The sequence below is a fragment of the Mustela nigripes genome, chromosome 6, assembly GCF_022355385.1.
Source record: "Mustela nigripes isolate SB6536 chromosome 6, MUSNIG.SB6536, whole genome shotgun sequence".
Classification (NCBI taxonomy): domain Eukaryota; kingdom Metazoa; phylum Chordata; class Mammalia; order Carnivora; family Mustelidae; genus Mustela; species Mustela nigripes.
Window position 1 is genome coordinate 108,616,672 of NC_081562.1, and position 14,103 is coordinate 108,630,774.

Consider the following 14,103-nt stretch of genomic DNA (forward strand, 5'->3'; position numbering starts at 1 on the left):
ATGGCATTTTCTTGTAAAATCTGTCCCCTACCCAAACTGAGGCTCTCCCGGCCTTGCCGAATGAGGTCGCCGTGTGCGCGAGACACCCTGCCACACTTGGCTGCCACGCGATTTGAAGCCCAGAGCAGGGCTCCTCCTGGGGAAAGCAGGGCCTGGCAGCTGCTCCTCCCTTTCCCTCCCCTGTGGCCCTCCCTCGGCTCTGATACAATGTATCCCGGGGCCTGCTAACCGCTGCCCTGTGGTTTCCCCTTGCGGGGGGCGGTTATAATACTGTTGCTGGCCCCCCTGGTGGGTTAAAGGTACTTTTAACACTTGCGCTCAGTTAAGATACTCAGTACATGTATTGTCAGCGGAGCAAATGAATTCATCTTGTAAAAGGGGCAATTGGCTTGTCTACAGTTTATCTGCTTGTTAGGGGCTCTGACTGAAGCCTGTAGCAACACCCTCAAGGAAAAACAGCCTTACTAACTGTCTGCTTGGGCTCTGCGTGCTTGTTCCCAGTGTGTCTCTCCCAAGGGAGCCGCAGAAACCTCCTGGTCCAACTCCCTCTCTGCGCTCCGGGAAACTGAGGCTTCAGGGAAATGCACTCGTCAGGCCCGTTACAGGTCGTCAGCCAAGGGAGGAAGTAGACCAGCACCTCTCAGCTGCCGAGTATTTGTTAAAAAGTTTTTTTCAGACTAAGAATTACATAAACTTTCAATATTTAACCAGAAAGATAAGACACTAGATATTGTTAAAAAACGGTTTCCTTAAACCGAATCACACCAAGCTTCAGTCCTTCATCCCGCAGCAGCTGCGGTCGGTGAACAACCCAGCCCCTCCCCCTGCAGCCACCGTGCTCGCTCCCCCAGGAAGCAGCCTGTCCTCTGTGCTCCGACACTGCTCTCCGGGCAGAGCGCCGGGGTCTCTTCCCTCAGCCCTGACATCTGGCAGGGACCCAGCAGCTCCAGAAACTACCATGCATTTGCCAACCATCGCCCCTATAAACATCTGTCCTGAGTTCACAAACGATGACCCGTGGGAGTCACATGAGCTTTTCCGCTCCTGGGACCACTGGTGGCCGGGCCCTGGGGCTGCGGTGTGTGATGATGAATCGAAGTGAGCAGGGGACTGGGCTAGGGCAGTCAGCTCTGCTCCAAGTGTGCACAAGGACACCACAAGGGTCCCCCACTAGCTCCGAGGGTGCACAAGGACACCTCCAGGGGCCCCGCCACCACCGTCCAGTCCACTCACAGACACCCCCTCCCAGACGGAGCCTCTGCTCTCTCCCTCCCCCAGCTGCTTGTGCTCTGACACAACAGGTGACAAAAGATGTGGCTCTTCATCCCTTCGATACACCCATGGAAAGGCAATACTGTGTGTTGTGGGGACTCTCCACGTGAAGCCGTGTGCCCACTGAATTTAAAGAAATGGATACTTCGTCAGCTACGACTTTACGGATTCCTGCAGGAAAGCTATAAAGCAATGACTGAGAGGAAAGAGAAGTGAGGAGGGTATTTAGTTCAGGGAACCCAGAATGGAAGGGACCTGGGGACAGCATGGCAATCAGATGGAAACCGCAGAGCCGTCTGCCCCGAAAGCAGACAGCGACTGTACGTGTTTCTGGAGAATCCACGCTTCCCAGGAGAGAAAACGCTGCCCTTTCCAGCCGCCGCGTGACCGTGTCCGCATCACAGAGACAGCAGCAAGGGACGAAGGCGACCTCGGCTCTACATGGGAGGTGTCCCCCCCACGGCACCAGCACCCTCATGGGAGGTGTCCCCGCCCCACGGCACCAGCACCCTCACCTCAACCACACAGGCCCACCCGCTCCCTCCTCCAGCCCCACGTCAGGGTGCGGGCCTCAGTCCCTGTGTTCCCATCAAGTGGGCTGCACCCCACGGCGACCCAGCCGCCTCTGCCGACGCCACGAACTCAGCCCCGTGGCCACGCGGGACATGGCTGAACACCGCCGCCGGGTCCCTCCCTGACCCTGTCGTTCGTGGAGTGGAGACAGGAGAGTGCCTGCTGCGTGGGCTCCGTGAGAAGGAGTTCATGTGTGCGACACGTGGAAACGATGGCCGCCACACCGGAAGCTCCCGCTGTTGTTCCAGAACACAGCCGCCACCCGTGCCCAGCCACCCCCGTGTGACCCCCCAGAGGCCCTGGGAGCCCCGTCCGCGTGCAGGCGTTAGAGCTGCGGCTCCACCTTCCACAGGCTTGCGATCGGGTCCCTCTCACTGATAACCGTGTGCGACCGCGAGGAGCATGATCAATCAGTTGTTAGGAAGACAAAGTCAGACGAGATCCCCAAACCACAAGGTGTGGGCACACAGTTACTCTCACAACCTTGACACAATAGCACGCTCCAAGCAGCTTCCCACAACTCTGTGGCTCTGACCCTTGAATCAGCCGCGGGGGACCCGTGTAACTGTAACGTGCGCACAGGCAAGGCAGGCTGCCGGGCTCCCCGGCCAGACCAACGGTCGGCACTTCCTCCGGGAAAGCGGGGGCTCCTTCCCAAAGGCCCCCACCAGCCCGCCCCCCTGCACACCGTGCTGTCCCAGCGGGGCCCTTTGCACCCTGGGCCGGGCAGGGTCACGCCCTGGGCGCGCGCAGACCAGGAAAGGGACCCCACGGCACCTGCTTCCTGAGAGCCGCTCGGGCTCCGCACCACCCTCCAGCCCGTGAGCTCTACCTGGTTGCTTCTGTCGAGGTTTAGGCAAGTTTGTGACACAGGTATGGGGGCACATCAGGACATTGCAGGGGTGAAGTGAGCCCTCCAGGAAGAGCTGCTTCGTTTCTGACAGGTGGATCCCGCCGAGTGGGGTTTTGGGGAGGGTGTTCGCTGGAACCAAGGCAAGGCAGTAAACCCCAACTTGATGGATGCTGTCAATTGCCTGGAAAGTCACGAGAGAGGGAACCACGTGAGCACAGGTACTACAGACGGACTTGAAGCAAACATGCAGACTGAGTGCCGTCTGCCCCGTGTGCATGCGGCGTCGACGCCAAGAGAAGGGCTGTCTCTCGAAACCCTGCACGTCGGCTAACCATACGTGGGATTTGTGGAACACCGCGTGCCCCAAGAAAGGAACCTGAGCAAGGAAATACAACCTCAAGATGAGAAGAAACCCGGTTGCTTGTGACGCCCCCAAGTGAACGGAGGCGGCCAGGTTTGCAGACCCCGGATCCTAACCCTCCGTCTGCTCAGTTACTTTCCAAGCAGGCAGTTACATTTCCCGGTCGATGCCCTTTCTGATGTGGCGGAGGAGGCTCAGGGAGCACAGGGCACCGTTGCCGGGGGCGGCCACAGCCTGACGGACGGGGGGAGGGAGGCGGGCGGGCCGGCTGTGGGAAGAGCTACCTGGAGAACCCTGCTCATCCACTGGAAGCTGTCCTCCTCCGTGGAGTCCGGCCTCTGCTCGGCCACAATCACGATCCTCTCGTCATGCAGGACAGTCACCGAGAACACAGCAATCCTGAGGGCACAGAGAGGGCAGAGCGCGGTGGGCACACGCGGGACACGCGCCGGCCAAGGTGCTTCTGTGGTCAGGGGCAGGCAGCCTCGGCTCCAGAGCGGGAACCGTGCGGAGAGCGGCCCGCAGTTCCCGCCGCGGCCGCTGTGGCAGGGGCAGGGGGGGCACCCACCCTGCAGGACGTGCCTGCCGGGCCCCGAGATGGGGGAAGCCCCGCAAGCCGCACATGGGTTTGCTCCTGTGAGGTCGCATTCCGCACGTCAGCGGGAACGTTCCATTAGGGACGGGCGGGTTTCTGCCCACGTGCCTGTCTCACTCGGCCGACACAGCCTTGTGGGGTCTGACCCCAAAGCAGCCCCCGCACCCTGGAGCCTGCACCGTGACAAGGAGCACGGGCCCCAGCACCCCAGTGTCTACCACCTCTACTCCCGACGGCCTGACAAGTGGAAATAAGACTCGAAAGCAGTTCAAGATTTCCTTCAAATTAGCCAAACACGCAGGAGCTGACATCCTGAACTTAACACGTAGCGTGCAAGCCGGCAGGGAAGGGGCGTGTCGGGGACTCCGTCTCCCTGTACAGGCTGCGGCTCGACGGTTATCTTTCTGTCTTTCTAGGTGATCTGCACCCAGACGAATATTTGGTTCTTTTCTTTGTGTATTTACTTTAAAAAATAGGCTTTTTAAATAAATGTTTTTACTGGGACGCCTGGGTGGCTCAGTGGGTTGGACGACTGCCTTCGGCTCAGGTCATGATCCCGGAGTCCCAGGATCGAGTCCCGCATCGGGCTCTCTGCTCCATGGGGAGTCTGCTTCTCCCTCTGATCTTCTCCTCACTCATGCTCTCTCTCACTGTCTCTCTCTCAAGTAAATAAATAAAATCTTTAAAAAAAAATTTAAAAAAAAATAAATGTTTTTACTTCACAAAGGAGGGAGGTGATGGAAGCTCAGGTCTGGGGCTCAGGATACTCCTATGAAACTAGACTCTCGGAACTACTTGGCATGTCAGGGGTCACCGCATCCCATAGGCTTAAGGAATTTGTGCATTTTTATATAAAAAGCACTGTGTGCAAATCACTGAGTGCTGAGTTCCCGGAGGGCACACCCACCTTCCCCTGTAGACGAATTTCATGGGCTCCACGGCCAGCGCTGTGGCCACGATGTCGTCCGCATTGTGTCTGCGCCCGCTGACCACCATGAGTCCGTCCATCTTGCCCACCACAAAGACGAGCCCCCCGGGGCCGACGAAGCCCAGTAGGCCCGTCCTGACAAAGGGGTACTCGCCGACAGGGGCCCCCGAGCTCGTCACGGGAAACACCTGCGGACACATGAGCTGTGAGCGTGGGGGGGGGGCGGCGCCCACCGTCCCCCTCTCCCTGGAGCCAGGCCGACCAGCCATAGTCTGGCGGTGATGCCTTGCAGAAAGCAGTGCCCCCGCCCCCCGCCCCTACTGTCCCCCTCTGCCCGCAGGCAGGCCGCCCACTGGCTTCCTTCTAGGGCTTCCGAACCCAAAAAGTGCTACGTGACGATTGTCTAATGAACACTAATCGGTTCTTCTGTTTTAAATCCACAGCATCGAACTGATAAACGGAAAACTGAAAACGCGTTTTACAGGTTGTCAAATGACCCATGTTCATCAGTGCTTCCTTATCAGGACGACATGAGAAAGGAAACCAATCTTGGGGCACCGAGTCCACACCCGGTCCTCAGAGCCTGTGGGGACGTCGCAGAGCCGGGGAGGGGGTTCTAGGGACATTTTGGAAACTCGAGTCCACATTGCACCAAGACGTGTGCACCAGGCAGCACGTTACGGTGTGTTCTGAATGGAAGAGACGGGTCTCCAGACACCCCCGTCTCCCATGCATGAGGTCCTCTGCGTGCGCCCCTCCAAGGGTAAGGTACCACCTGCGCAGGTGAGGTCAGCTCCGGGAACATGGCGGATGGGCGCGAATGTACCATGACCCGCGGGCGAGCGAGGCCTGTGTGGAATCGAACCATGAGCCACACACGCTGGCGGACATCGTGCACACGCACACACTGGCTCCTGCCACGTGTGTGTGTTCACACCTGGCCATGGCAGGGAGGCCGTGGGGGCCCCGGTGAGACCAGGACGGGTGTGCCCGGCCCCCGACCTGCGGTGTCTTGGCAGCACTTAGTAAACGGGCAAACCTGGGAACAGCGATATATACAGAAGACCCTTTGCAAAGATCCTTTCCCAACATTGGCTACAGAGTGAGAAATGCTGAGAAGTCAAATTTACTGAAAATTATATAACTGGCAGCAAAAAGTGAGACCATTTTAGTTACAATGAACACGTTCCATCAAGACACTGCCAGCTCGTTCGCGTCTGCACACCTGCAGGACCCCGGAAGGAGCCCCGCGAACCTACCTCGAAGGTGTTCTTGGTCATGCCCGAGAGGCCGTAGTAGGACGTGCCCGTCGCGATGGCGCACACGCAGAGCTCCCCGATCTCATCCGTTCTGCAGAGCTGAGGGATTCCGTCCGGCTTCACAGCACACATAATGGCTGAAAGCAAGACCGGACGCACGGATCATGTTAGAGCGAGGGACAGAGAGCAAGGGAGACAGACGGACAGGCCGGGACGGAAGCCGAGGGAGACAGACAGATAGGGACGGTGGTGAGGGGGACAGAGAGACAGAAACAGGGACTGAGGAATGGGGGGCGCAGAGACAGCGTCTGGAACACGGGTGTGTATCCAAGGGGGCCGGGCACGCATGGTCCCTGCAGCACGTCCTGAATTTTCCCGTAATAGAAGAATGTCCAGTCCTGTTGCTGTGATGTTAGTGACTAACTGAACAGGTGAATCACAGTTAAGGGGAGTGACTTCCGCTCGCAGACGCGGAGGATGTGTGGCCGACGCCCCGGGTCCCCGGCTGCCCATGGCGCTTCTGTACCGCACACACCCCAGCTCCCAGCACAGAGCTCGAGTCCATCCGGGCCCGGAGCCAGCGTTCCGGGAGGTGGGGTGTGTGTCCAGCGACAGCTGGCGCCGCCCTGACCGCTTGCAGGTGCGTCTGTGGCACAGGTCCACGACTTTTAGAAACAGGCTCTTCCGCTACGAGCGAGCATGGCTGCTCCCCCAGGGGCCCCCAACAGGGCTCTCACACGGTCTGTTGCTAGGCTGGGTGCCGGCCTGGCCCAGCATGTGGGGAGGGCTGTGGGGGGCGGCGGGGCCCATGGTACCCCGAGGGAGGAAGACAATGAGTTCCCAGCGTGGCGGGGGCAGAGAAGCCCCCCAGGCTCCCTGAGGCCGCTTTACCACAGGCCTTAGCAACTCAGCTGGAAGCGTCGCGTCCGCATTCACGGTGGACGGCCCAGGGACGCCGGGTAGGAAGGCCGGGGCCCACAGACAAGCCAGCGGCCACAGCCGGGGCTCCCACCTCAGCACCCCAGGCTGTCTGCAGCCCGGCCCACACTCACCACCAGGCATCACGAGGCCGACGTCCTGCACGGTGAGCACAGACAGCTTCTCCTCCGAGTCCACGCGGATGACGCCATAGGTCAGGCCGTGCATGGAGAGGACGCCCCGGCCCGGGGGCTGGTTGCTGTCGTCCGTGGGCCTAGAAGAGCAGTTCTGTCTGAACACGCGGAAGCAAACAGGCCACGCAAGGACACGCGGCGAGGCTGCCAGCCACGATGGGGTCCCACGGACTCCTGAGTGCAGACTGAATGTCCTGCCGCCCCACGGTCTAGCTCGCCGGGGAAGGCTTCTGCCACGTCCACAGGATGTCACTACCCCTACCTCTGGGTTTCCAGAGCAGTTTAAAACACCTTAGTGGTGTGAAGACCTGCGGTCAGAAAGGAACACCGCCTGACTCCTCCCCGCTCTGTCCGGGCCAGATTTTCTAGGGTGGGAAGTGGCTAGCGGGAGAACGGGTCTCGGAGAAGAGTCGGCAGCAGGGAGCAGAGTCGGTGGAGACTCCCGCTGCTCCTGCCGTGAGTCGGATGTACGCCGTGGGCCAGAATCTGGAATGAGAGTCCCACTACATGCCGGACAACAAGTTCTTGGGGAAGGTTCTGGCTGAGAGGCGTTCTGTAGGGCGGCGGAGGCCCCGGGGAAGAAGCAGTGTCGCTGCCTCTGTCTCCTCCATGGCCCACGGGCCCCACATGTCCGCTCACTCCGCGCCAGCCCCTCCCATTCCTCCGGGACCCAGACCTCTCCTGCCTGGGCCTTCCACACCTGCTCCTGCCCCTGTCCCCACAGGGTTCGAGCAGCAGCAGCAAACCCGTGGGTTCCCCTCAGCGCCCTCCGGGGCCGCTCAGATGCGCAAGGACTCCATGAAGCAGACACCCCAACTCCCACCTCACGGCACGCGCCGGGGCCGTCAGTCGCAGCCTCCTGAGGGCAAGTGGGTCTCCCTCTGTCCACTGCTGCACCCTTTCCCCCGGAGAGGCAGTCTGTCAACTACAGAGTCGTGAAAGATTTCCAAGGTCAGGGATTTTATCCCTGTAGTAGCTAAAGACCCTTGCCTGTGAGCTGAGCTAAGTGAGAGCACGGTTTGGGTGAGCACCAGCCTGTCGCTGTAACGATGCACTCGCGCGACATCGCTTTAGGATCTAAAAGCTGGAGGACAAACAGAAGTTTGCTATTTGACTTAAAACAGTATCGAGATTTGTAACGAACCTAAAAACATAAATAAGGAAACATAAAAGTTAAACTGTGCAGAAGGAAGTCTTATTTGAATCAAGAAACTGGTGTGTTTAAAAAAGAAGCCTATGCTGTGAGTCAATAATTTCTCAAAAAAAATAGTAATAATAAAAAGGAAGCGTAGGAGAGTCTGGAAACTGAACTGTTATATCCGCTAAGCATCAAGAACAAGGAACTAAGCAGACGCAGAAGAAAACTCTGCCTAAGCTAGAAGGTCCCTGGGCAGCGACCTGGAAAAGAGCCCCGGACACTGGAGCCTCAACTGCTCTGTAAAGCGAGAGGAGGAGCCCCACGGGAGCCCTGTGCTGCCAGGACTCCTGACCCCGTGCTCTGTCCTCGGCAGAACGCGACATGACAGTCAGGAACCGAAAGGCTCAGTACCTGCTGTGCGTTATGTCCCCAAAACCTGTGGCCGGTCCTGGTCCCGGGACACCGACTATGACCTTATTAGTATGAAAGGGCCTTTGCAGAGGCCGTTGGTTGAGACGAGGTCATACGGGCTAGAGTAGGCACAACCCGACGACCTTAGGGGGCAGGAGACACGGATGGTATGTGACACGGTGGCCACAGGGCGCTGCGTCTCCAGCCACGGAGCCACCGACGGGCACCAGCAGTGGGAGGACCTGGTGCAGATGCTCTGCCAGAGCCTCTGGGAGCCCCCGCCCGGCAGATGCCCCAAGACCCGAGACAACAGTGTCCCCATTCCCACGCCCCCAGCACAAGGCAGTTATGACAGCCCTGGACACGGACACACCACACAACAGGGCTCAAAGGTGTGCGCACGCAGTTGCAGAAGGCACAGAGGCAGAATGCAGGAGTGGCCGGGAGCACTGGGTCGGCGGCGACCGAGACCAGCCACCCACAAGCGCTGGGAGCGACAGGCGCCCATGAGAGTCACGGATGCACGTCCTGTCCTCGTGGTGACGGCACCTGCTTCCCTACGTTCCAGAACAGCAAGCGGGAAGCGAGACTCCGGCGGCCCAGCTCTGCGTTTGCTGAGAGGGTCGTCAGTCGTGTTTACAAACCGACACCACAGAAACAAGGACTCCGTCGCATTACTCCGACCTGCTGCTTTGCACTCGTCTAACAGAGTCCCTCGCGGGTCACAGAAAACTCCGAGCCCAGACTCTCTCCTCTGCGGACGAAGGACACTTAAACAGTTGGAAGAGAAGCACGCGAGTCCCTGGGACACGGTCCTTGGCTTGCAGGTCACCCCGCCGACAAGGTCCCCCAGTCCCAGGTGGCAGCGTTCCTGCTCCGCAAGCAGCCCAGGCCCTCCCGCCCGAGCTCCACGCGGCCCCCGCCTCTCCGTGGCCAGCGCTCCACGCCCCACGCACACGGGCTCAGCACGGGGCACGCCCGCCTGCCCCACCCTCCACCGTACAGACCAGGAACCGAGGCACGGGTATGTGAACCTGGTCGTCTGCGCCCCCGGGGGGCTCGGAGGGACCCAGACCAACAGCACAGCCCGTGTCCCGACGCAGACACCTCCCATCCCCTCTCCCCACAGCACACTCTCCTTTTGAGGAAACTTCAGAGCCAACGCTGTGTGTGAAACACAAGGACGGCGTCCCCGTGGATGCGTGAGGCTCCGGGAGTCCCAGCAAGAGCGCCTGTGTGTGCTCAGCTCAGCCCGTGCCCCCGCCTCTCGGGCAGCCACCACCAGAGAGCCTCCGGCACTTCCGCACGCACTGCAACAGGAGCCGCACAAACACGTCTGTACCCAGAGAACGGCAGCTCCCCAACAAGCACGTTCATCTCGTCCTGCTCTCTCCCCGGCAGAGCTCGCGGGGCCTCCCATGTGTGCGTGTGTGACCCCTGGGGGACGCAGAGCGGGTCCGTCCACCGCCCTGTCCTAGCTGCGGGAGGTGTTTGGTGACACGCGATCGCGCATCTTATTCCACTGGTATGTAATCGGCAATACTGCGGCAAGTTCCCTCTAGAGAAGCAGCGACGTTTAGAACACGAACGACACCGGAGCAGCTGCCCAGACATGCCCCTTCCCACGAGGGGTATCGCCTTCTGATTTACCGTGCATGCGGCGCGGTCCCACGCCGGACGCGGCCGTAATACTTCACGTGCCAAGGCTGCTCCCAGCAGCCCCGGGAGGGAGGCCAGACCATCCTGCCTGCTTACGGGCGAAGAGAACGGGGCGGGGCGGCCCCAGGCCCAACGGAGGGGCAGACCCAGGTGTCAAGCTCACTCTGGCCTCCAACCCTGCGCATCTGGCCTCGGGGAAGGCCACTTCCTGGCAGTCCTGCCTCCACACACCCAGACCGACACCGTCCTCAACCCTAAGACGGCTCCTGACTTGCTGGGTCCAGGCCATCTGTCGCTGCTGGCTGGGTCTGTGTCCCCTTGGTTCTTAACCACCCTAGCCTGTCTTTCTCTCCATTAACACCTTCCTAGGAAATTAAAAGTCCCAGTAGATTAAACCAGGTGAGAGTGAAAACGTGACCCTATGAGCAGAATTCCCAGAGATTTCAAAAAGCTGTGTTTTATGATCAGACCCGGGAAGCTGAGCCAGGGTGGGGGGAGCCTGGCCCTCCCGTCAGCCTCAGGGTTCAAGGCCGCGATGGAAGCTCTGGTGTCGCGGAAGCGGGAACATCCCAGCAACTCTCTGGGCGCAGAGTCTTCGTGCTCAGGAATACGGCAGGAGGGTAACACGCAGCTGTGTGTGGCTCACCCTGTAATCACAGCTACTGCAGGACGGCCCAAGTTAACACACGGAGGACAGAGGTGCACACCAGCCCGGCCATGGGAATGCTCCTGACGGCCAGGGGCTTCACCGGGATAGCGCGCACACCTGCCGCTTACCTGTCATGGGTGTCCCACCTGGATAAACGCTAGACAACCCTCAGGTGGTCACGCTCTGTGACACCTGAGACGTATGTCCTCGAAGTCTCAGGGAACACACCTGCACTTTGCCACCCCTGGCCGCGCTCACAACCACACCAAGGGGAAAGAAACGCAGGGAAGGAAGGGGTAAGGCATCTGGACGACCTCCCTTCCCGGGGGTTTATGGAGAAGTGGCCCCCGCATCTCCAAGGCTTCAGCCCCGCGGCCTCTCCCTGAAGCCTTCTGCAAGCACAACGGCGAAGATCCTTCCTTGGGTCCCTCGGATGGAGGCAACCTCCAGCTCCAGAGACGGTCGACTGAGAAACACCCAGAGAGCAAAGGGAGCGAAGCCTCAGGAGAGAGCCGCTCCTCTGCCGACACCAGGACTTGCTACAACATTTCTGCATTCACAGCCCATTGTCATAGAACACACACGCCCAAGCACACATGATGTCGCTGCAGTAACACTGACGTGAGCCGACGCCTGAGTTCTCCCACGAGTCATACAGAGGTTCTACGTGTACAGACTCACGTGCCGTTCACGTGGCCATGACGTGGCATGGCACTCATGCCCCCCACGGACACGGACTCTGAGGCCTGAAGGAGGCACTGTGCCACGCTACACAGCAGACTCTGAAATCCACTGGGTGCTGTGCTGGCCTCACTGGACACAGAGCATATGGAGCCATCGGTGCCCACGTGGGGTGCACGCACCGCTGGACACACGGTCTGGATGCACATGCCAGCTGCACACACAGGAGTACACGCGGGTTATGCACGGGCATCAGAGCGCCTCCTGGAACACAGCTCCCTGCGGAAGACGCTGCTACGCTGCCATCTGCGTGTGTCAGCGAGGGACCACTTTCCGGCCGCTGACCAGTGAGGTCCTCCTTTGTGGACAGAGGGCGTCCCTCGTGGGGGAGCGGCCCTGCTGCGCGTGTCTGGCCCTGCCGTCCGCAGTGGACGTTCTTCTGCAGACGCGCGTGAGCTCACGTACTGCAGCGGCCGCCCCGAGAAAATAACAGCGGCAGGTGGAAATGCCCTGCGAAGGGTGCGGAGCCACAGACTCTGCGGGGGTTATTTCTGTTTTAACGGAAATAACATTTTCAGGGAACACTCTGGGAACGTGGATTTTAGAAGAAATCCAGTCAAATCCATGCATGTGCTCCCCCGTCAGTGCTCAGCGTGAGAGCCTGTGCACAACACAGCAGACGCCCGCACGGAAGGCTCACGACAGGGAAAGACACAGGATCGACGCGGCGCCCCTCCGAGCAGCGAGGCATTTTCTTCCCCTCTCTCTGGCTAGAGCAAGAACCACTTACTAAAAAGCACCTGCCTGAAGAGGTCTGTAGCGCGAGAAGGGGCCGTTTTCTCCGCCGCTGTCACATCCACCCACCGGTCTGTGGCTTCAGGTTCTTTCTTGCTGGAGAGACCGTCAGAGGCGCTTCTTCCTCTCAGCCAGGAACCGGATCTGCCCCACAAGCTGTGTGCAAGCTGAGCTCTCCCCCGGGCTCTTGGCTGTGTCTCCGGGCAGGCGCTCGGCGCGCACCTGCGGGGAACTGGCCCTGGTCTCTGCGTGTGGGACAGATACCTGGACCGCAGCGTGCGCCGGTCACCGTCCGACCAAACACAAAACGGGGCGGGACGCACTCCTGCGGGTGAGCAGGGCGGACAGCCCGCACGAGGCACTCTGGTCGCTTGGCTCTTCCACATTCTGAGTCACGCCACATTGCCGGTTAGGGATGCGGAGTCTCATCTGCCAACATTTTTATACCCAAAGAAGTTCTAAAACTGTACCTAAGTTCAAAACTTCCGGATTAAAATCACCAACAATGTATTTACTCTCGTGTTACAAGAATAAGATCATGGATCTCCACAGTTGCCTTTCTTGGGGCAGTCCAAGCCGTTTCTGAAAATCCCACTAAAATTCACAGGCTCCTCAGCTACCCTGGCTGGAGTGCCTCGGGCGGGGCGGTCCGAGTCGGACTCTAGATGTGCACCCGGTGCCGGGTCCTTCCCTTGGGTCCTCCCATTTTCTAATGTCCGGGGGGACGTTTTCAACATGCAAAATGATTCGGGTGGCAAAGGGGCATCTCTGGTCTCCTCTGGAATCGCCAATTTAATTATTGCTTTACATAATTATTAGCTTTCACTGCGAATGCTTCAAGGCATTGAAATGATACCTTGTGGTTAAAGAGCCGCAGAACACTTTCTTGGTTTAAGCAACACTACCACAACATAGCTTTAAAAAGTGAGTTCTTGGGGCATCTGGATGGCTCAGTGGGTTGAGCCTCTGCCTTCGGCTCAGGTCATCATCTCAGGGTCCTGGGATCGAGCCCCACATCAGGCTCTCTGCTCAGCGGGGAGCCTGCTTCCTCCCCCTCTCTCTCTGCTGCCTCTCTGCCTACTTGTGATCTCTGTCAAATAAATAAATAATTTTTTTTTTTTTAAGTGGGTTCTTTCCTCTGCATTCCAGACGCGGAAACAGAACCAGACAGCATCCCAGGGATACACAGGACCAGAAGATCATTCGCTGGTTTTCATTTTACAATTTGCCCTTTGAAAACAATTTCACAGATACGTTTACACATCATAAAGTCCTATTTCTCCAATATATTTAATTTTTAAAATAACCCTCAAAGAAAAAGGAAACACACAACATAGACCTGGATGGTGACAGCTTAAAAGGAAAGACGATTAAATACTGTGGCAACACGAGGCTGGAGAGGAAGCAGGGCTCCAGCTGCTGTTCCCAGACAACGGCCAGAGTCTAGGGCTGGCTCTCAGGACCAGCTCCGCACCCTGCTTGTGTTTCAAGTGGGATGTCTGAGAATCCTGCTGAAAACTCGGAGCCCCAAAACCTTCCAACGCACTCACTGTGGTGTTGGTGACAGGAGTTCTCCTGCTGACCGGAGGAGGGACGTCAGGATAATGAACATCCATGGTCACCGGCCTGTGACGTCCAGCTCTCTGCTCTGCACAGGCCAGCTCAGAACGGCCAGAGGGGCTGACGGATGTGCCCAGCTGTCCCGGCACGGTGCAGGCCCACGGGCGCCTGGCGGTTCCTCCATAGCCACGCGGCTGGCTGGTCCACATATGCGTCTCACAGAAGGAAACCACAGACTAAATGCCCCACTGGTGTGA

The 14,103-nt window shown here is 58.9% G+C and overlaps 1 protein-coding gene across 3 annotated transcripts in view; it reads right to left on the reverse strand.

Annotated features, from left to right (window-relative positions):
* The window catches only part of DIP2C (disco interacting protein 2 homolog C), a 345,413-nt gene that overhangs the window by 75,765 nt on the left and 255,545 nt on the right, over positions 1 to 14,103 (reverse strand). For all 3 annotated transcript variants that reach the window (XM_059403972.1, XM_059403973.1, XM_059403974.1), the window contains 5 exons: positions 6,894 to 7,033; positions 5,842 to 5,978; positions 4,562 to 4,770; positions 3,344 to 3,458; positions 2,678 to 2,879 (listed from right to left, as the gene is read on the reverse strand). In XM_059403972.1, coding sequence (XP_059259955.1) covers positions 2,678 to 2,879; positions 3,344 to 3,458; positions 4,562 to 4,770; positions 5,842 to 5,978; positions 6,894 to 7,033 — 803 coding nt within the window. The remainder of the gene's footprint in view (positions 1 to 2,677; positions 2,880 to 3,343; positions 3,459 to 4,561; positions 4,771 to 5,841; positions 5,979 to 6,893; positions 7,034 to 14,103) is intronic.